General features: G+C 39.7%; 1 protein-coding gene across 3 annotated transcripts in view; it reads left to right on the top strand.

The window, feature by feature from the left end:
* nck1b (NCK adaptor protein 1b) overlaps positions 1-22,379 on the top strand; it is a 73,761-nt gene that overhangs the window by 31,052 nt on the left and 20,330 nt on the right. For 2 of the 3 annotated variants that reach the window (XM_036582273.1, XM_036582282.1), the window contains exons 2-3: positions 7,854-7,905; positions 14,231-14,474. In XM_036582273.1, coding sequence (XP_036438166.1) covers positions 14,249-14,474 — 226 coding nt within the window. In that variant the 5' untranslated portion in view covers positions 7,854-7,905; positions 14,231-14,248. Of the gene's footprint in view, positions 1-7,853; positions 7,906-14,230; positions 14,475-21,450; positions 21,682-22,379 lie in introns of those variants that run through there. The other variant, XM_036582290.1, reaches the window with a different exon arrangement.

The raw sequence follows: 22,379 nt of genomic DNA, 5'->3' as shown, positions 1-22,379 counted from the left end.
GTGGACATGCTAGCCTTTTTAGCAGACTGCTGTACTGCAGGCTAAAACAAGACTGTTGTATGTCTAGTGCGGGGTTTCTCAACCACTGGGCCGAGGACCACAAGTGGGCCACGAAGCACCTCCTGGTGGTCCTTGGACCAACACCGAGGAGGGCCAGTGGTCCGTAGTGGGCCTGTGTGGCACTTTATCATGAAAATTAGTGAAAAATTATTGACTTAACAAAAAAAGAAATATAAAATGTTTTCAGATAGTCAGCAACGTTATTACAAGTCCCGCAATAACATATAATAAGGCGTCTTTGTCAGTTTTTGAGCCCGTTGCCTCTAGAAACACCTGACCTTTTTGTTGTCCACTTGCACCAATATTCTGCTGATATTTCATGTTCACTGATAAACATCACATATTGCAAGAATCGGCCCCCACATATCACTGTATTGAAAATTTCCCAAAAATGACCCCCGGTCTAGTGTATCTTGACACGTGTTGTATCGTGAAGTTGCTGCCGGTACCTAAACCTTGTGTAAATAATTCCTTCATTTGTGCAAATCTTATTTTAAACCAACTCTGAATAGTAATGGAATAATCAAATTAAGTGAAATTGTGGTGCTGATGCACTGAATAGTTTGTTAATGAGTTTAGCAAACTAATCCGGTTATAAATTGGAAACTGTGGGTCTTGTTTACATTTAAATTTACCAGGTGTATACCTGCAGTGTTTCTCTCAGGATTTTGTTAGACTGTGGTGGGTGGACCTTGTTTGGACCCTTTAAGGTTCCCTGAAAGAAAATTTTGTGTGTTTTAAAGTTAAATACATCAGTCTGGTGCACCTAGAGAGCAAAATTTAGAGGTTAGATCTATGAACAACATTGTGCTCTAAACAATTTTGTGTTTCCACAGTGCTCACATCCACAAACCATGGTAAGAGTTTAATGGTTCAAAAATGGTCAAAACCTAAAAACAACTAGAGCATACATAGCATACATAGCACAAACGTTAAGCTTAAAACAGTAACAGTAACTTCAACTTGATTAGTTAACATTACACGTAGCCTAACGTTATGTGAAGAGCCCACTTGCTCCTCAGAGCCTGAAAATAGTGATGTTATCAGAGTAGGTGCATGAGAATCTTATATGTTTACCGCCACAGGAGGCAAAGACCTGAACAAGGAATCACAGAACTTGCTGAAATATGATGGTAGCTCTGATTAGAGCATGCAGTTGTATTTTAATGGACGAAAATATTCTACCGAATGTGTTTGCAGCATTGATGTCAGCTTTGCTGACTCAGAAACAAGCTAAAACTCCGGAAATTCAGCAGTGCAGGAGACAAGAGTCGAACACACTGACGTTAATGTTCCCTAACTAAGCTAAAGTTAGATTAACGTTAATTATCAATGGTAACTTCTGCATTGACGTTATCTGTTTGCTGTTTGACTGATTAATAATAAGACTGTGTTTGGACTAGTGGATAACTGCAGTGGATAGCCAGGTAACAAGACAGTCCAGTGTGTGTGTGTGAGAGCATGTGTGCATATAGCGGGCAGTGGGGGCGCTGATAGTTGTGAGAGATGCTTTGCTGAAGCAATGGGGCAAAACACAGCATGAATTATGTTATATGTGTATATATTTTCGGTCCATTTTGAAACAGTGGTGGGACACAAATTAGACCAGGGGTGCACAGCTCCGGTCCAGGAGGGCTTTCTGCATAGTTTGGTAGTTGCCCTAGGCAAACACCACTAAACCTGGCAGTTAACATGAGTTAAATCAGGTGTGTTTGAACAGGGTAAATCACCAAACTGGGCTGGACGCCGGCCCTGCAGGACTGCAGTGGTGCTAACGCACCTCTGAATTAGACTAATAATTAATGGGAAGCATTGACCTATATGGCCACAACTGGATGGTCATCAGATCCTATTAATGCCTCCTTATGCCTTCTTCTTGCACTCATACCTGCAGTATGCCAGCTATGCCAGATCTGATTGTGACGGTATCCAAGCTAAATGTGCCTTTTAAGCCTGAACGCCAGCTAATTTGTGGGCCTAATTATGCCTAAAATCCAATCAAGGAAGCCTAAAATCCAATCAGTGAAGAATTTAATACAATTTAGGCCAGTGAGTTGTCTGATGTTAGAAAAGAGCACTCCCAGACAGAGAGCAGAGCGGAAGAGATTCTGAGTTGGGGATGTCGGCGCGTTTTGTGCTCTGTTGTGTTGACCGTATAGCTAAAGCTATGCTGTGGGAGTGAGTAGCTTGTTGGTGTAGCCTGCAGACCAGCGGGGGTGTTCCTGTTGCTTCTCTCCTTCTGGAGTAAATCAGGTCTTTGTTAGTGAGCACTGATGTTGTTAATGTTGCCTCCCAGCGTTCATTAAATTAATTAGTGCAGGCTAACAGAGACAGTGAGAGGTATGCCAAACACATGCCAGCAGCAAACGCAGTCGTTGTCACTAAAACCTAACACACATACACAGACACACTAACACGTACAGTACTGTGCAGAGGTTTCAGGCACCTGAGAGAATCAGATTTGAAAAGCTGTTTGTTTGGGCAGGAAGTATTCGCTCAGAAAAAATTTGGTGTTAGAATAAATGCAAATAACGTTGAAGCATAATTATTGATTTCATGGCTGTCAGTGTGTTTGTTTAACCACCACCAACACTTTCCTTGTGGCAGCCCAGTATGATTTGTAGTTATCATTCAGTACCTGATTTGGCTGATCAGTGCTTTACTAAATTAAATCAGCTGTGCTGCTGATGGAATTGAACATTTCTGTACAAGTTCTCTGAGCATTGAGTACAAATCTGAAAGCAAAGCTGTGGTCCTCTCACCATGCCATTAGAGATCAGCAAAAATTTTCAAAGTGATAAATTCTTGTCACTTTGACTGCATTAATGTTTGTTTTAGGGGTGCAACTGTTTAATACGAAAAAAGCTAATTTGAATTTTAAATCTGATTCAGCAATATTCTCCTCGTCTTTTCTGAAGGTCTCTGATTTATCACTTTTTGTGGAAAGAAACCACAGTGAGTAATCAAAACTAGGCATCTGGGTGCATCCTGTCAGAGTAAAGTGGTCATGTTTTGTTATGCACGTGCACACACTCAGATAAGGGCTTTTAAATCAGTGATGAATTCTAAGGGTTGTGATTTTGGGGGTTTGTTCTGTTGGAGGGCAGCGTGGCAGGCACTCAAAGTTCTGTGTGGTAATTTTCATTTATCTGAGCCAAATCAATCTGTTATGTTTATAATTTGAGCTCTGTAGAATCCATTTGAACAATTTTATCATACATAATGTTGAAAATCAGATTGAATCTTGACCTCTGAATTGTATCATGTCTAACAATATGTGCATCATAGAGGTGAGCAATATGGCAAAAATATGATACACGTTTGCATCGTTAGCTATTCGACTCAGTTTAAACCCAATACTTTCATTTAAAGGGTCTTCTCAGCCGCCGTTCATTCCTCTGCTGATGCCGCCATGTTCTCGAATCCTCGCCGGCATGCAATGAACCTCGGGATATGCTGGCTGGTGAAGATCCACCCGTTGGATCCTTCGTTGCCATGGAAAAAGGACACATTTGTCAGCTGCGTATGAAGGAGAATTCGAAATGGGACAGCCTAGTCGTGCCGCTGTGACGCAATCGGCCTTCAAATGCAGCCTCCGAAGGACGCAGCCCCTGAATTAGAATGCGGCTACTTAGTTGCACTAAATCCAGTTAAACGGAAATAATTTTCTCTTTTATAATGAAACATTTCTACAAGTACTCATGATATCCATGATGATCTGTTCAGAAAAGTATATTTTATTGTGTTGACATAGTCTCTCATGATAATGACATGTATTGTCCTGTTGCTCAGCCCTATATTACTGTTTCGGTGTTTTATTCATCGCCCTAATAGAAGGTATTGTTATGCCAGTGATGTTTATTCACAAGGACACACACAGGATCTGATCCTAGATCAGCACCGTATTAGCAGTGCAGCAGGTGCCGGTCACACCAACAGGGCTTACGGCTGGTTTAGGCTGAACGTCAGCTCACTAAGAGCAGGCGTAACATTTACGCCTAGTAGGGAGAAAGCTCCAGAATTCTAGACATTTTCTAGGCTATTAAAACCAGTTTAAAAGGCCAGTTCTTTGCATGTCAGAGCTCTACTACACACTAGGCCGGTTAGAGTTTTTTGAGACTTTTTTAATGCTACAGCTCGACACTCTAGCTGGTGTTGTGTTCAGCAGCGCCTAAACAGCTCACTTCACAAATAGCTTAAGTGTGTGCATGTTGGCAAGCAGTACATGATAAGCTAACCACTCTACAACACATGCAAAAAAAATCAGACATTTTGCTTCATTCCCCAAAATGATGAAAACAGGGTGATTCAAAAAGATTCATCCGATTTCAAAATGATTTCACTTGTAAATCATTACAGAACAATGCAGTAAACTGTAAGTGGTTTAAGTGAGCATAAAGTTTATCATGTAATTTTACAAGTGCTCAGTATGAACCTCCTTCAGCTCTACCAACAACATCAACGCCATAGTCATATTCATCCCATACTCGATTGAGCATGTCGGGTGTCGCTGCACTCACGGCTGTTTCAATGTGATTTCGGAGATCATCCAGAGTTGTATGAGCAACGACGAATGCTGTGAGCCGTTGCAGGTTACTGCCGACGAAATTCACTCTTATTGAAGAGGAGAACGCAGAATGCTTTCTGCTCAGGGGTCGCATCTCCTCGCAGACTGAAGGGAGCCATCTTCCGGTGACAGTCAGAAACTCTATGACCCCCTCTTTCTGTTGGTATGTGTTTGGCTCCTAGGCTGTAAAAATATATGGCGCTTTGAAATCAGATGAATCTTTTTGAATCACCCTGTAAATCTTTGGATGGTCGCAGCTCATAAAGCTTGGGAGCACTGTGGTTGAGAAGTACTGCGCTGTCCTCCCGAACTCTCCCATGTTGAATTTTCTTTAACTTAGCGGTTATGATGTTTGCCCGTCTGTGTGACTTTAAGCAGACTTTATCTTTTGCAGTATCAGTTTGCAAGTTTGCTGTTGGTGAAGACTTCTGCTTTTTTTGTTTTATTAGCATCAGTTGGCCAGTTCCCAGTAGTAGATCGCATGCAGCGGTTTTTCTTAGTCACCCACGTTGCTTAGCAACTGTCATTATTACTTACGTTTTCACAAGAAGGCGCACCGCTAAGACCAGACTTAGCTGTGGTTAGGTGTGACTTTACTTTGCAGCCGCTGCACCAGTCAAACTTCGCTGGAAGAGCCGAGAGCTAGAATCAGAACCTAATTAATGAGACTGGCTTATTCCTGATGAATCGGAACTCAAGTGAGAGAAAAATGGGCCCGTGTAGCTTCAAACTGCAAAGATGACACTATTTGTTAAGCTACTTTTAAAAGACTCATATTCTACATTTGTCTAATATATTTTTTAAATATATTTTTCTCTCTGGTCCACATGTAATGTCGTCTGTATTCATGCATCTATAAACAACTGGCTGTTTTTGTTACTGATGTATGATCTCTGTCCTGATTGGCTGCCCTTTACTCATTCAAAAACAGTCCAGACTGAAACACCTATAACCTCAACGTGAATGGGTGGGGCTAAACTGTGTAGGCTGAATAGGTGGATCTGTGCATTAGCTTTTTTTTTTTTGACATCACAAAAACAGTCAATTCAAAACAGACTGTTTTTGCAGTGTAGTTTCCACATATGGACTCTAAAGCTGTGCTAACGTTTACGTACTACATCAGACTGAAAAGGGAGGAAGGTTAGGTTTTCCGTGGTATGAGCCCTTTAAGCCATTTCAAACGGGAATGCACCGATATGGGAATTGCAGTAAAATGAATACAGTGCGGTTGTTTTAGCACAGTGGTTCAGCGACACCTAAACATCCTGCTGTTCTGGAGCACAATAAATACATCATCAGTTATCGGTTAGAAGTAATGGTTAAATCTAAATATCTGTCCAAGGACTGTAATTCTTTTTAACCAATTATCTGCTGAGAGTGATTGACGTTGTGATTTCCCTATTTTCAGATTTGAGTCTTTGTTTTAAAATTGCAGTTTTAGTCCTTGATAGAGCAGTTCTTTGCCAGTTTTTGCACAAATGCAATTTTAATGGACTGTACTAGACTCCAGTTGTCCAAGTGACTGAAGTAAGCATGGCCAGGTTTCAACAGCTGGCCCGCCTGTTGATCACATCTGGTCTGTGACAGCATAATTTATGGGCTCATATAGCATCTCCATGTTACTGATTTACCATTAACGCTTTGACCCTGAGGAGACTGATGAGTTTGTTCACTTTGTTTTGTAGCACCGAACAGCCTGACCTCTCAGTGGTTACTGTGTGGTTGCTCTGACTTTGATGTTGGCTTTTTCAGATGGTCCCTCCATCGTGTTTTTGTGATGTCTTCGTTGTTTTAGCTTGAGCATTTTGGAGAAAGAATCATGCACTAAAAAAACAAAACGATTATGAGATAATGTGCTGAGTGCTGTACAATGTCCGAGGCGACTGGTTGGGTGTTTTTCAGACTACGTAATACGTTTTCACCAGTTAACATCACACAAACACAGGCTCAATACTCAAATGCAAAATCAGTGTTATACTGGTGAAGATATGATGACAGTAGTTGATAATTCACTCATGTCCTTCGCCAAGTTTAGACTGAATTCTCTTCGAATGCTCTTTCATTGCACCCACAATCATCGGATTCATCCGCTATGGGAAGCGGTCCGAAGCGCAACCGTCATTACTGAAATGTTCTTCCCCATGTTGCATTCTGTTATGTAATACATGACCTCAGAAGTGTACAAAGGCATTCTTGGTGCAAATCTGCAGAAATACACAAAGAATTAACGTTCTAAAAAGAATATTTTGCCAAAAATATATGACTGTTTTGGAATGGTCTGATTTAAAGTAAATGCAACTTAGTTTGACATTTTTATTTACTAACAAAATTAACCCAACTAATTAATACATTTTTAAGTTTGGCAAAAAACAGAAAAAACACACTGTGCTTTGACTGATAGTATTGGAAGAAATAGTAGTATATTGTTGTTAGTGGATCAAAACATTGTATTTTTGGGTTTTTTTTAACTTTTCATTCATTTGGTGTCATTTTGACCGTAGCATACAGAGAGATGTGTATGTTTTCTTTGTCTTTCTATAATGAAGCGAAATGAAAACCCGAATAGTGATTTCATTGTTTGAATACTGGCACCTCACTGAGTACTCAAGCGTAGCTCTAATGCCAGATTGATGCACTTGATAATTTGTGAAAATATAATGATTAAAAAGAATTGGTCTGAAATTAATTTAAATAAGTTCTCCACTATTTTCGTGATACAAAGTTTTGTTTTGGCAGCGTCCGTCTAGTACACCTTACAAGATCATAACTGACTCAAGCACAGATGAAATGCCTGTGTCCTGCTTTCTCTGTGTACCGCCCTGCTTCAGGATGGGCCTATTCCCTTCCTTTGCCATCTTCCTGATTTGTGTTCTGGGACAATGGACGTCTGCTGGCCATTCTTTCAGAGGAAACTGGATCACTCGCTCACTGTACGGAGATCATTTAGAGATCATTTGTTGGACTGTAAACCGTCCTTTGGCAGCTGCTGTTGTTGACCCATCGAAACAATGGGCTACGTATTAGGCCGTTATTTATTCTAGCAAATGGCACACAATCGATCGGGAAGAGGGAATGAACATGTTGAGAGTCTTGCATTTTTGTCTGTGGGTGTTCCTTCATAACATGGCCACCATCAATGTAAAGAATCTTTCTGTGTTGTATTATTTTATTGTATTGTATTATTTTGGGGGAAATTCCTAATGCTAGATCGTTCTTTCTTTTTCAGGTCTCCACTGAGGTGTCTGAATTTTGGAATTGACAGCTTTGATGCAGCACAGGTAAAAGTGTTTGATTCTCTCTAGACCTAACATTTAACTAGTGCTGTTAAATTTTAAAATAATTTGTTGAGATTATTCACATTTGTCCTGTTTGCTCAGAAGGTGCATTTTGTTACAGCTTTGAGTGGATGAAATGAGCTTTATCAGAATTTATTTATTACTTTCAGTAGTTCAGTAACATTATTTTCAATGTATGGCTTACAGGGTTCACGTGAACCTGAACACGGTCTACAGTTTTCATCACTGTTCAGTGAGAGCAGCAGTGGCTGCATGTTCCCACTAGTGAATGTACATGTCATATATACAGTCACTGGTTCAAGACTGCCATGATTGTAGCCTCTTGCTCTTGTTCATATAGCTTATGAATTTTCATTACCGTGGAGGATCTCCAGAGGAACTGGAGCTTTACACACTACTGTTGGTTATGTTAGTTTGCTGCTCTTTGATTTATTCATAACTTTTCACAAGCACTGTCCAGTAGGACTGTCCTGAATACCATTTTTTGGGTTCCGGAGCTTCGGCATTGATCAACAGCGCAATGCTAGTCAGCGCAGGCGAATGTTAGCTGAGGTAACAGATCTGGCGGTTGGCGCTTTCTTCCGAGTGCGTTCGGCTGTCCAGTGACGTTGTGTGAGCGGCAGTTTGAAAAGATGAGGTGGTGCTTCACAGGTCTCGGAGGAAGCCTGTGCTAACCTTCACCCTCCTAGTGCTGGTTGTATCATGTGGGTGGGGGAGTCTTGACTACTGGGTGGAGTTGGAGATGACTAAATTGGGGAGAAAATTAGGGGAGAAAAAAAAAGATTTAGCCCCCCCATCTACCCAAGAATATCTACCCAACAAACAAATTTCTGAATAGTTCAATATTTGGGTCCTACTGTCCAGCATAGCCTGCTGACGGTGCTGAAGGTATTGCTTTAAAAGCTATTTAAAAGCTGGTGTGAATGAGCGGGCTTTAATCGTGGATTCTATCATAGCGACATGCAGCACCTTGCAGTTGGGCTTCAGCTTGCGCTACTGCAGATGGTTCAGAGGGACAAACTCTGAAGAAGCGTTAATGTTCCGGAAATTTGTGGCATTTATCATGTATTGCTTTGCTGTTATTTGACAGCCCTACTTTTTACCCTAGACTAGACTGGAACCTTGAAAAATTCCAAAGAAGCAGATGAAAAGCTAGCCAAATAATCTGTAGATTAATAAACTAATTAGTCGTTAGCAGCGGCCCTGGACTAACTTAATTCAGATACAAGCCCATAAATCAAGACAGCGAATAGTTTAGAGATGAGTGGCACAGTAGAGCACAAACCTGTAAGTCTTCAGTTATCGGTGAGTCATCATGAGGCTAATCTGCACTGATGATCAAGATTGCTGGCCTGAGCCCTGTGGGTATGTCTGTACCACTGTGCACCTGAGACATTATCTGACCAATGCCCAAGGATTCAGTTGTCCTCACTGGACAGCGCACCTCCGGTCGGCTGCGGTGGGGTAATAAACCATTGTCATTTTGGATCCGTCATCCATCGTAAAGAGTGGCACTGCAAGCCATCAGGTACTCTGTGTTCTAGTTATATAGTCCATTTCCACAATACGAGCTTTCCTTTTGCAGGCAGGAGCTGTCAGAATGAGTTTAGGTGTGATAGATGTGAAGACTGAATCTTCTGAAGGGCACCTTGACATTTATGGAGGAAACCCTGCAACCCCTTTAAGGATAAGATTCTCAACTAAAATTCCAGCAAGAGTTTCTTCTCCTCAGGTTTTATTTTTCAGGAAGTTGTTGATACTAACCTGGACTATTGTGATATTAAGTTCGTCTGAGGGAGGGTTGAAAAAAATAAACATCAGCCATGTTACGATTTGCTTTTTGATATTATTATTATTATATTATTATTAGGGGAGTATTGTGATCTTTTAAGAAGTGAATTGCAAAACTGTGACTGTGCATCGTTGATAATGAATGCTCTGTTAATAATGCAGTTGCTTTGTTTGAACACCAGCATTTGCAAATGATCAGCACCGACTCTAGACTCCAGCGCTCCTCCTGCCTCTCATGTCTAGTGTCTTTAGGAAGCTGTACTTCAACATGATTATAGTCATGATTTTTCTTCATTCAGATTTTGTTCAAAATATGGTGAGAGTACCAAATAGTGAACTCTGCATTGTGAATCGACTGGGCTGAATGTATCATTATACCCCTGCTGGGTGGGAGCAGGAGCACACAGCTAGTAAAATGACTGACGTGGTGCATTCAGAGGGGCCTAAAATCACTGAGAAACGCTGGTAAAATTAACATTACCCTGCCTCATGTAAAGCAATAGGCCTTATGTTACTGAGGTTTGGATGGCATTATAAATGTATTGTGTTTCAGTGCCAAGCTCTGGCTAAGACTTAAGAGAATACTCAGTCTAGATTGTGGTGTTCATGTTAGTAGTGTCACGATTCATTCATTTTAGTGACGCGTTGCTTACAGTTCCTCCCGATACGACTGCATCAGTCATAGAAGTGAAAAACTGAACACTGAATTGCAGTTAACAAAACAAACTTATATTAACAAATGTGTGTGATATGTTTACATATGTATGTGAAATTCTCCCCACACTTCAGCTTCACAGTGTGAGAGTGGCTCAGGCGTCTTCACAGTCTGAGAACCTGAATCACAGAGGAAATGCAGCGCTAGAGATTTTTAAACCACTGAAGCACCGCTGGTCAGACACCAACCAACAGCTCAACAGTTCATTTTATCAGACTTTCGACATCTTAACACTGTATGAATGCTCAGTAGTGTAGTTAGCTAATCGCGTAATGCTGACATGCATAGAAGGTAGTAAGGTTAGCTAAGAGTGTTGCTGTTTACCTGAGACAGTTAGACTTTTTGCTTTAAGTCAGTGTGCTTGCTCTTTAACTCACCCGCCAGTCACTCTGTTTTTGTTTAGAAAGCATGATATTATAGAGACGAAGAAACAAAGTGCTCAGGCTGTATTGGACTTGAAGTCATAGAACAACTAAACCTCGCGCTGCAGCACCCTGAACGTAGGAAACCCTGCGTCCTCAATGCACAGAACAGCAGAGGAGACACCGCCACAGTAACATTACTGTGGAAAGATTTTATGGGAAATCATTCTCAGAAATGTGTTAATCGAAACTTTTTTTAAAAAACTTTATTATTTTGGAGAAACAAGCTACAGCCAGGGGAGAGAGATGAGAAATAAACATATAAATAATCAATAAAAAAATATATAAATTATCATAATAAAACAAACTAGTACAGAGAAATATCAGTTAATTCAAGGAGACAAAAATATTGTACAGAATTATAAGAAGGACTACATAAAATTCCAAAATCAGAGCACAGGGTCCAGGTTTTCACAGCTTTTTTATTATAGGAAAAGATTTTTTACGTAGTATTAGACATCTTTGGTATAGTGAGGAAAAAGGGGTGTACTCTTTTACACCTTACGTTTATGAATACTTTCCCAGCAAAATAAGTAGGGCACATAAAAAATATTCATTTTGGTCATATGTTGAAACATTTTAAAAACAAAGTTTAAATTCACTATAAATAAACTCCAAGATAAAGCTACAAATATTTTGGTTATTTAAAATGTAAGCCTTTTTTCTCGATGACCACTTCGCAACTCCTCAAATCATCTTGCAAAAACAATATTCAAAAAATTTCCATGCCATCTCAGACTTGTGTGTATCATTGTAAATCGACATTTAGATTTATTTAATGTGCACACACGTCTTACTTCTGTTGTAAGTGTATAGTACAGCCCTATTCAGACGGGATTAAATTTGCATGAAGTCCTGGGGTGATTTTCTCTTTTACAGGTGACCGTCTGTGATTTTATTTCTGGATTGGACGTTTATTTTTCTCCTTTTTTTTTCCCCTGAGACAGTTACCCACCAAATCACCCACTGTTTTCACCAAATTCAGTGGTCCTCTGATTTAGTTCTGTTCTCATACACATCTCCATGGTTTTGGTGGATTTTTCATCATGAGGGAAAAATATTTAGTCCATATTCAGTCTCCTAGTGTGCATATTCATATTAAATATTTTCTGAATCACACAACAGTAGATGCTTTAAACATCCTTTTTACACTGGGGGAGCATTAGCAGCCTATCACAGAAGCAAGACCTTGCAGGCTGGTTAAAGAGGCGATTATAATGGCACCTACATGTACAAAGAGCTTTATATTCACATACAGCCACAAGGTGTCATTAAAGAATTTTTAGTTTATATGCACAATATCTAGCTTTGTGCTAAATGCTGTGATCACATGACCATGAGTAATGGAAACATCTAGGTTAGTAGAAATTACTAGGGCTGGGTATCGTTTGAAAATGTTCGATATCGATACTTTCAATTCGATTTCGATACTATAATGATGCTTTTACAATACACTTTTTCTAATTGTGACAAAAAATACAAAAAAAGGAACAAATATTATGATTTTCTTTCTCTACAGCATACCAGGTGGGTACTAGTGTGTTTGATGGCATATCTCTGTAAGGGGGCTGATAGTTGTGATTTAATGCTTTTGTCATCTCTCTAAATAAATAAAATACTGAGAAAAACGTGTTCACAAAGCACAAACACATTACTGTAACCACTGTTCTAGGTATGCATAGAGGGGTAACACAAGTGATCTATCCTGAGTATCCTACCTAAACCAGGGACGTTCAACAGTAGAAAAGGGCTGCAATCCTTTAACAGTTACACTGGTTACTGCTCTGTGGCGTTCTTCCCTCCTCTCAACTGACATCCTTAGCTTTTCTGCTACAGTGAAAAGGGTTGTTTCTCTGTGGGAAGCCGCATTAGCAGGAGTAGAACTGGTAGAACTGGCCCTAGCGCTGCCAAGGCCCTCTCCTACAACATGAAAACAACATGCACGTTAATAGGGCTCATTAATGAAACGTGCGAAACATGAATTATATCAGCATTACAGATACATTCATACGGGAGCTGAATTGTAGCCAGCTAGCTAGCTAATATGTGCTAGTTTTATGCTAACATTAGCTGAATCCTAACTGGCTTTCAGCGCTGACAGACGGCGTTAGTTTTCTCTGGCACAGCGATTAAAGGTGCACAATAAACCGTTAACTTACCTGATGATATTTTAGCACTGGAAACACTGGTGTCTGTTTGTGGTTGTAATATATTTAGCCCAGATTCTCACATCTCTCGCTGCAAAATTCCCCAGTTTTATTGACTGAGATGAATTCTGTGTGTAATCAAATGTTTCATCAGATTCTGTGTATTACCCGTTTTGGAAGCCACTCTCTAAAGGCATTTGTTGCACCTGGGACTGTTCTCAGTTACCTTTTCGAAGTAGAGCCGGACTTTCCACTTCTTCGACATATTTAGGTAGCTGTGTGCTCTCTGCGTTTCTGTGCGTTTTGGATCATTAGTAATGTTACTCTAATAATCCCTCGTGATTTGCGTTTAATGCAAAGTATCGAAAAAAAGGCACCAATGTTTTTGAGACTTCTCGGTACTCTGTAGTACCGATATGTTTCAGTCGGTGCCTTTTTGGTATTGAATTTCTGTACCCAGCCCTAGAAGTTACAGCTCAAAATTTGTGCCCTCTGTTGTAATATTATTGCTAATGTGTGAGTTTTATTACTGCAGAGATGTCAAAATTATTGTTATCATTATAATCATTTTTAAAAAGACACCCCCTGGGGCTCCCGAGTGGCGCAACCGTCTAAGCGTTGGCCCTATCATCAGGAGATCGCGAGTTCGATCCCTGGTGATGCTACAGCCATCCGTAGCCGGGAGTCCAAGAGAGCACAATTGGCCTCGCTCTCTCTGGGTGGGTATGATGGCCCCTCCTTCTCCCCCCATCACTCAGCGCGATGCTAGTCAGCGCAGGCGCCTGTTAGCTGACGTAACAGATCTGGCGGTTGGCGCTTTCCTCCGAGCGCGTTCGGCTGTCCAGTGACGTTGCGTGAGCGGCAGTTCTAAAAGAAGCGGTGGTTGGCTTCACAGGTTCGGACACCCCCTGATAACTAACCCAGTCTGAGTGGGGTTTATGTCTATCCAGACAGTTTAGCCTATTTAGAGCACCTTCCTTTGGAATCACTTCTGTGACACATCCCTGAATCGAGTAGTTGAATCGTTCTTAATTCACAAAAATCAGTTTTTAATTGAAAACCAGTGAATCATGAATTGAATCACTGTCAGCTCAGGAATTGAGCTCTTGTATACATCAGTGTTATACATCTTTATTAGGCTTTCAGTCTTTGACGGTTTATGTCCTGTTGTGTTGTTTCCACTCCTGTTGACTTTTTGAGGCTAATTTTTGATTCTGTTTCTTCCACCTTAGTGTTGAAGACAGTCCAAGATGACGGAAGAGGTGATTGTCATTGCCAAGTTTGATTATATGGCCCAGCAGGACCAGGAGCTGGACATTAAGAAGAATGAGCGTCTCTGGCTCCTGGACGACTCCAAGTCCTGGTGGAGGGTCCGCAACGCTACCAACAAGACAGGCTTTGTGCCGTCAAACTACGTAGAGAGGAAAAACAGCGCCAGAAAGGCCTCCATCGTCAAGAACCTCAAAGACACTCTAGGTAAAGACCTCAGCGACGTTGTTTACCCTGTAATGACATGTACTTGATTTACACAGCCACAGCAGTGTGCTCCTGACTAGCCCAGACATGATGGCTCATACATGCCAGGTTTACTGCTGTTACTGAGACTGTTTGTGTTGGCTGCTCTGTGTTGTTCGAATGTAGGTCAGAATTTTTTTTTTTTCCTTCTCATTTCCTGAAAGCATTTTGACCACAGTCCTATGAAAGTGTTAAAGCACAAACATACACACGCAAACATACACACAGGAAGAAGCCTTGATGCAGATAAAAGAGCTGCCAAGTCAGACATAGCTGCATATACTGACGGACCTCTCTGCAAGAAGACCTGTGGGGTTAGCTTTTGTACTTGGGGGGCTTGTGTTCATTTTCTTTTCAGGTAAGAGAAAAATCTGGTGGGTTTATATACACTTTACTAATGTTAGGTGGACATGGGTTACTTTTCCAGAGGCGTATATTATCTGGTTACTTTTCTAGATTGCATATTTTTTATCTGGGTTTATTTTATGGGGTGGGGTTTTTGAAGCATGTTCTCAGGTTCAATACAATTTTTGATTCTAAAGAAAATATTTGATTGAGTTTTTGATATATTTGTCTTAATTCCGCTCTGGAATCAATCTAATTACGCACTACACAGATTGGTTGGACAGAACATTACAAGTACAGATCAGAAAAACACTAAATTTAGTTATAGAAAAGATTGCGCAGCAATATGCTTGTGCAAAATAAAGCAAATGTGCACAGTACATAAATAAGATGCCTTCGCATGCCAAGTTTTGATGGTTTACCGCGGTTTCACAAGGAACGCAGCAAGTAAGACCCCTTGGAAGAGACAGAGGGGCACATCTGAGAGACGTTTTAAATTTCACCACACTGTTCGAATGTTTATTTTTTTGGTTTTAACAACATATTGAAATATTACACCTAGGCGTGGACAGTGTGACAGTACCATTATCTTAATAAACTGCATCACAGTACGATTTTCAGAGTATATCAGAGACACCATAGCACCGACAAACTGGATGTTTCTTTACAAAGAGAGCCTGATTTATCTTGTTTAACTGGATTTAATGCAGCGAAGTTTGTGAAACTTTAAGCCATTATACTTTTGAATCAGAATGCTAAATCAGTACTGGCCTATTTTGTCTGTTCTAACTTATCAAACGTGCAAAAGCGCACAAGCACATTGTTTAAAACCATTTATCTTGGCATCTAGGTCTGTTGTTTGCAAGTAAAAACACCATATATCATTAGATTGAATCCAGATAAACATAAATGCAGTGAAAAGCAGCAGGAATTTCTGATTTCTAGTTTGAAGAGCAGATCAGCTCTGGGCTGTCATGAGGAAAGGTTTGGGAACGGTTAGGCGAACACATTGGCATATGGAACGTGACTTTTTATTGTATTAATGCTGTTTGTATTTATTCTAATATTAGTGTTACGGGCAAATAAACACTTACTGACCAGATAAACAGCTCTTTAATTTTAGTTTTCTCAGTTGCCCAAAAACTGCAATGTCTTTAAATATCAGGATATAATATTTCTGCCATTTTGCCCATCCATAAATACGCTTTTTCTATTTGTGTACAAAATTAAAATATTTGCTGCTGGAGATCAGTTGTTGAATAATTATTTAGTTTTTAGAAAAAATAATAAATTAAAATTTTAGATATTTATTTGTTTATATTTTTTTAGGCTTGTATTTGTTTGTTTAATGATCTCTTATTTGAAAAGCTAGTGATGAAATGCAGACTTTTACATTGTAGTGGTGTAGGATGCCAGAGTTATTACTACTTTATTACTTTTCTTTTTTTATTCTTTGGCTTTTAAATACCACCTAAATTTTCTTGAGATCTAATATATGACCATGAATTGCTTTGATAAAAGTGAGTGTGGACAAAAATTTTTGCTTTTCTTTTCTTGAGAGAGAAAGAGAGAGAGGACGATGGAAAGAATAAAATTATGCAGCAGCTTGTTCTGAGCGGACCATCCTCGGCTCACCTTAGCAGCCGCCGGACCCCTGAGCCCGTTCCCCTGCCTGGAGGAAACTCAGTGGAGCGGAAGCTCTCTCTAGAGCTTGAGCTAATGTCAGTGCTGTCAACAGGAAAGTAATGTTTCACAGGGAAGCGTCCGCCTAATGCTCATTACCCCTCATTTAGTAATGTGGGCTGGATATTTGGCCAACACGACTCACAGTTAAAGGGTCTTTGTGGCAGAGATTGTGAGTGTGTGTGTGTGTGTGTGTGTGTGTTTTTATTTCATATATGAATATAGGGTGGTCACAATTATTAGTCAAGTCAAATCAAGTCTTGTGTACTTACAGAGCAGATTTAAAACATAGAAAATATAATAAAACGTAAGCATAATATATCTATATATACTGCTGTTGAAACAAAACCTCGTATCTCCATTTTTGCCAATTTTCAATTTTTGACAATTTGAAAATGCCTGTTGGCCTTTACATTGTCTGTAATTTTAATGATGAATAGACCAATAGAAATGGCCCAAAATCACTTTTTATTATGTAAAATTCATCAAATAAATAGAAATTATGCAGAAAAAATTTGCAAAAAAGCTATATTTGTCTTTGGCAGCCAAGAAAATTGTGTAAAACTACTACCTTGGCAGTAAGTGTGAGTCCGTTTTGACAGTAAAATTCTGTATTACATTAGAGAAAAACAGAATTTCCTCTTGTTTTTATAAAAGTTATGAATATGTTGGTTAGAAGAGCACGGTTTGGCTCCTGACTTACACGGCACGTCAGCCATGACATGGATTTGTAAAATTCCGTCAGCAGCACCTCATTTAATTAAATGAAGGGCTGATTAGATAAACAAGGTATTGGATGATAACAGTAAATCTTTTTTTTTCTATGCTTCTTTATTTCTTTGTACAATTAAGCTTTGAAATTTTATAAAGTTGTGAAGGATTTTAAAGGAATCTTTAAAAATGTTAGAGTTTGTATAAGTTACTGTATAATCAAGTCAGTTTGTTTTGTTTGGCTTTAAAAAAAAAGCTAAATTACTTAATTAAACAGCATAAAACAGGTAGATAATTTGATTACTGATGTAATTGATATCCTACAGTGACGGCCCTAATTTTATGCTAGGAGAGGTATGTATTTGAAAATTCAGGCATCATCTTCCTGATCTACCTGCAGGAAACACTGCTGATGTTTTGAAGTGTGTCTGGTTAAAGCTGTGAAGTGCTTCATTCGGACAGTCTTGTCTGCGTTTCAGTTTTTGATTCCTTGCTCTAATGTAGCTGATATACTGTGTATGGGTAGCCCACATATATGTAGCCCACATATGAGCCCCAGTGAAATGCTTTCTTTGTTTATTGAGGGAAGGGCAGCGTTTGAGGCTTCCTTTAAGTGTGTATAACTGTGGCTTCTTAAATGTGGCAAAAAATGCGATTTCACTGTGAAATAACTACATAGCAATTCATAGGCAGAGCATTTTGCGGTGTGTCTATGCTTGTTGCAGTATGTTTTGAAATGGTGTTTGAGTGCACTCGTTTTTAAGGCTGTTTGCTGTTTTGCGAGGTGTCTGCTTACAGCTAGAAAACAAAGAATGAGAGTCCTAGTATACATAACTGATGGACTGCGTTATTTGAGGCCTTTTACCGTGAAGTCATCACAGAAGCAGGAATATTAATTTCAACGTAGGTCTGTGCCAGTAAAACTTTGGCAGGAAAAACTTTTACCACCAAGAGTTTTCCCAAACATGAACACAACTAAACTTTTACATATCGTCGCTGTCGCCCAAAAACCTTGCTTCTTCATTTTGATTTTTATCCTAACTCCTGTTAGACTTTGAGTTGTGTTAAAGTTTGACGAATGGACCAAAAAATGGTCCAAAATGACTTGAAATCAAATCTTATTACATTAACTTTCATTAGAAGTTAAGATTTTTTCCCCTGTGAAGTTACCGTTTCACAGATACACAGGTTTCTTCTTTGTTCTTTGCTTTTAGAAACATTTTTAAATATGAATAGTTTTAATAAATTCATTTTAATGTATTTTAAAAATGTATTTTAAAGCTGTTGTCATTATTATTGAATATCCTATATCAGTGTCATTTTGAATCAGGCTTTGTGCTGCAGATGAGTACCAACAACATGATTTGAATAGATTTAGCTCAACGCAACAGGACTACACTGTTGTCCTCATTGTAAGGGGCTGTTCACATATGAAAGTGAACAAAGGCAACATCAAATACGGTTATTCGCTGTCAAACTTGTCAAGACCGGGCAAGTGATCTTCACTGCTGCTGTCCTGAATTACTGTTTATTCACCGTTGTTAATGATGAAGCCTGGGTTAAACGAGCTCAGCGCTGCTGGTAGAGATACTTGCCCCTATATTACAGTGTACAGTTTAGGACATCCTCACAGCACAGCGTCAATGTTTCAGACAGAAACTACTTCAAGTCTCAGGATAAACATGAGAAATCATGTCTCGGTGTAAACGGCCTTCAGAGCAGAAGGCATCAGGCTAAACTATTAGCGGCCACAAACTCTTAGACGGTCGACTTTGTGTGACTTACAGTTCATTCTTACTAGACTTAACAATTTTGTGACCAACTTAAAGATGACTTTATGCAACAAACATATTTAACAAACTTTTTTTTATTATTTTCTTATGTTCTTTTATTTGACAAAGACTCAGCCTCAACTCGCTCACTATCGCTGTACTTGCTTCTGTGTTCCTGCCACAAAATTAGCGGACGAAAAGATAAAGCAAAGAGAGAAAATGTCCCTAACGCAGTTTAACAGTTTACCCGTTATTTCCCGTTCGGTTATTTGAATAAGAGAACTGTTACTGGCCCAGGCCTTGATTAACTTCGCAGATCTGATCTGAAGTGTGTGTGTTTCAGTAAGTTGTGATGAGTTGAAGAAACAGGAAGAGAAACTGAAGTGCAACTTACAGAAAAAGAAGAGTTTGTGTGTGAAAATGTGGTCGACACGTTTGTGTTTTGAGCCTCTCCTTGTGTTAGTTGGAAGTCCTTAATGGCCCATGGGCATGTGTGTGTGCGTGTGTGTGTGTGTGTGTGTGCGTGTGTGTGTGTGTGCGTGCATGCATGTCCAGTAGGGTCAGCTGTGGGCTGCTCTTCACCGTGGCAGGTGTGCACAGGTGACCAGCTGGCCTTAACACACAGCCGTTAATGCGACGCAGTTGATGGAGCTCCTGAGATTGTTCTTTAAGAAAAAGTCACTCTCTGATAGCTCAGAAAATGGAGATGCACCAGTCATGAATTTTGATGGCCAGTTCTTTGATTTCTTTATTGTCAAAATGACTGAAAGCTGATTTTTGTGACTCTGTTTTATTTAAATATTTTTTATTTAATGGTTCTCATGCTGTACAAGTGGAAATGAACATATGAAGCACGCTCGGTCATCTCTAGTACTTTTTATTGTCTATAGTTGCATCAAATAGAAATTTTTGAATCTTATAGTTCATAGAAAGTCCTTCCTCCACGATGCCTTCCCACATCACCACAGTGCACACTGTCAGGTTGGCATTGCGATATCACAGTGTTACAATACGATGTATTGTTACACACCTACAAACTAAAATTACACTATGATACAACTTTATTTACCCTTTATCTCTTTCCAAAGCTCTCTCTTGCATTCTCTTTCGCTCCCTCTAGTTCTCTCGCTTTCATTGTTGTTCTTGCACTCTCTCTTTCTCGCCCGTGCATTCTATTTCGCTTTCATGTACTCTCGCTTGCTCTCATGCTTTGGCTCGATCACTCTCACTCTCACGTTCACTCTTTTACTTTCTCTCTCACTCATTGCTCAACAGTAACTGCCATCTGTGCACAGAAAATACCTTTTAATATCTTCTCGAGAATTTAATTCGCCTCAGATAACCTGGTGGGTGGAATATATGGATTGCCTAATATCAGAATTTCCAGCAGAACTGAAAAGGCTTTGGTCCTTTGCTTTTGAGTGATTGTTTTTGGTTCTCTTTTTTAGAACCAGAAAAAAGTCCCACAATGACAGAAGGTCTTGCACACATCTGTCTGAGGGAGTACAATATCATTGTCTGCGGTACCGTTGCTGTAGCATCATCCGTCAGTCCAGCTGTGTGCAGATGTTGCGGGGGATCTTTGCTGTAGAGCGGTCAAACCTTGTGCTACTGATGTGAATCATAGGAAGATTCCTTCACGTTCGAATATGTTGTAGAACCAAGATCGGTGGTACTAAGCCCTGCTTCTGCTGAACCTCTCTCCTTGATGTTGAAGCCATTGTTGATTTTAGTTAAATTTGGGATTGAGACTGAGAGAGAACAAATATAATAATTAAAAATTTAGATAAAAGGTTTTGTTCTGACAACAATGTGTAGCCTGTACTGGTACCAGATTTGGTGTCAGACAGCTATGTTGTAGCGGTCTATGAGTGGAATCGGCACATTTTTTGCTTCAAATAGAAATCAGCCGATTGATTACGTATTTTGGCAGACCTGTGTTGCAGTTTTTTGTTGCGGCTTTGGCTAACAGACAATACTGTGTAGTGTAGTGTGAGCTTTTAGTTAAAAATGATTTTTAAAAAAAGGAAAAAATAGAATTTCTGATTATTTATTATAGAAGATTATAATATACATGTACACACGCACGTGTGTGTGTGTGTGTGTATGTATGTATGTATATATATATATATATATATATATATATATATATATATATATATATATATATATATATATATATATATACACATATTGTGTGTGTGTGTGTGTGTGTATAATGTATATGAGATTATACAATTCAAACTAAGTTGTTTTACTGTGAGAAATGGAGAAAAGTTGTCGTTTGTTCTTGTGACTCTCCTTGGTGATTTTTTTTTTAGTTTTTTAGCTTGTTCTTCCACATACACTGAATCATGAGGTCTTGTAACTATGACTCATGGTGATGAAACAGTTGTTATGTTGGTGAAGCCCAAAGCTAAGATTCCCCAGTTCATCGCCCAAGGAACTACGACTGCATTTGTGTGGGGCCAGCTTTTAGCTGGACTGAGCAGAGGTGTCCTGTGATTGGCTGAGAGTGCTCACATGGTCAGTTGTGCAGGCTTGTGCAGTCAGCTCGCTGGTGGGCGTTTCATATGGAATAGCTCCACAGCTGCTGAGGGAACACTCGCCGGGAGAGCCCAAAATGGATATGGCTAACCTCTTCAAGCACTTCTTCCGTGAGTTTTTGCCCCCATTTTCCTTTCATCCAATTTTTCTTATCTAAAAATCTTAACTTGGGAAGCAACTTTTTACCAAAGTAGTTGTTTATTGAAGTTCTTAGTTGAGGGATTAGCAAGTTTTGAAAGGCTTTTTTTTTCCTCCCCCTCTCAGTTGGGTGGGAACTTGTCAGGACTTTTTTTTTCCCTTCTCTGCTTTATTTTTCACTCTTAATATTCCGTTTTTAGCCGTTGTGTGAATGCTGTGAGACGTTTGAGGAGTATGGGGATTGGTTTAGAAGTGGGTTATGAGAGAATATGAGAGAAATGCTTGTGTGGGGGGAAGAAAAAAAGTCTTTCACAGCTTTCTTTTTTTCCCTGGTAGTGCGAGCGGAGAGGCTGCTAAAGCTGGGGTGGGTAGGGCTCTGCTAAAGCTCCTGTGGAAGCCTGTAATTGCCCCGCTCTCACTCGCACACTGCAATCAGCCGCGTGTGAAGAACTCCCAACCTTCATCTTCCTCACGTACATAAACCTCTGTCCTTCATTTTCCTTCCTTCTTTCCTTTTTCTCGTCACAGTGTTCCCTAATGTAGCTTCCCTGCTTCTGAAGTTAGCCATACAATGACGTTTTTGAGGGAAAAGGGTGTAAGTCTGTGCCAGAGGAGCGTTTTACTTTTCTGTAGTTTTTGCCTCAAAGCTGTTAACCCCTGAAACTCTGTT

Source organism: Colossoma macropomum, unplaced genomic scaffold (genome assembly GCF_904425465.1).
Source record: "Colossoma macropomum unplaced genomic scaffold, Colossoma_macropomum, whole genome shotgun sequence".
NCBI lineage: Eukaryota > Metazoa > Chordata > Actinopteri > Characiformes > Serrasalmidae > Colossoma > Colossoma macropomum.
This window is presented reverse-complemented; position numbering and strand designations above follow the sequence as displayed.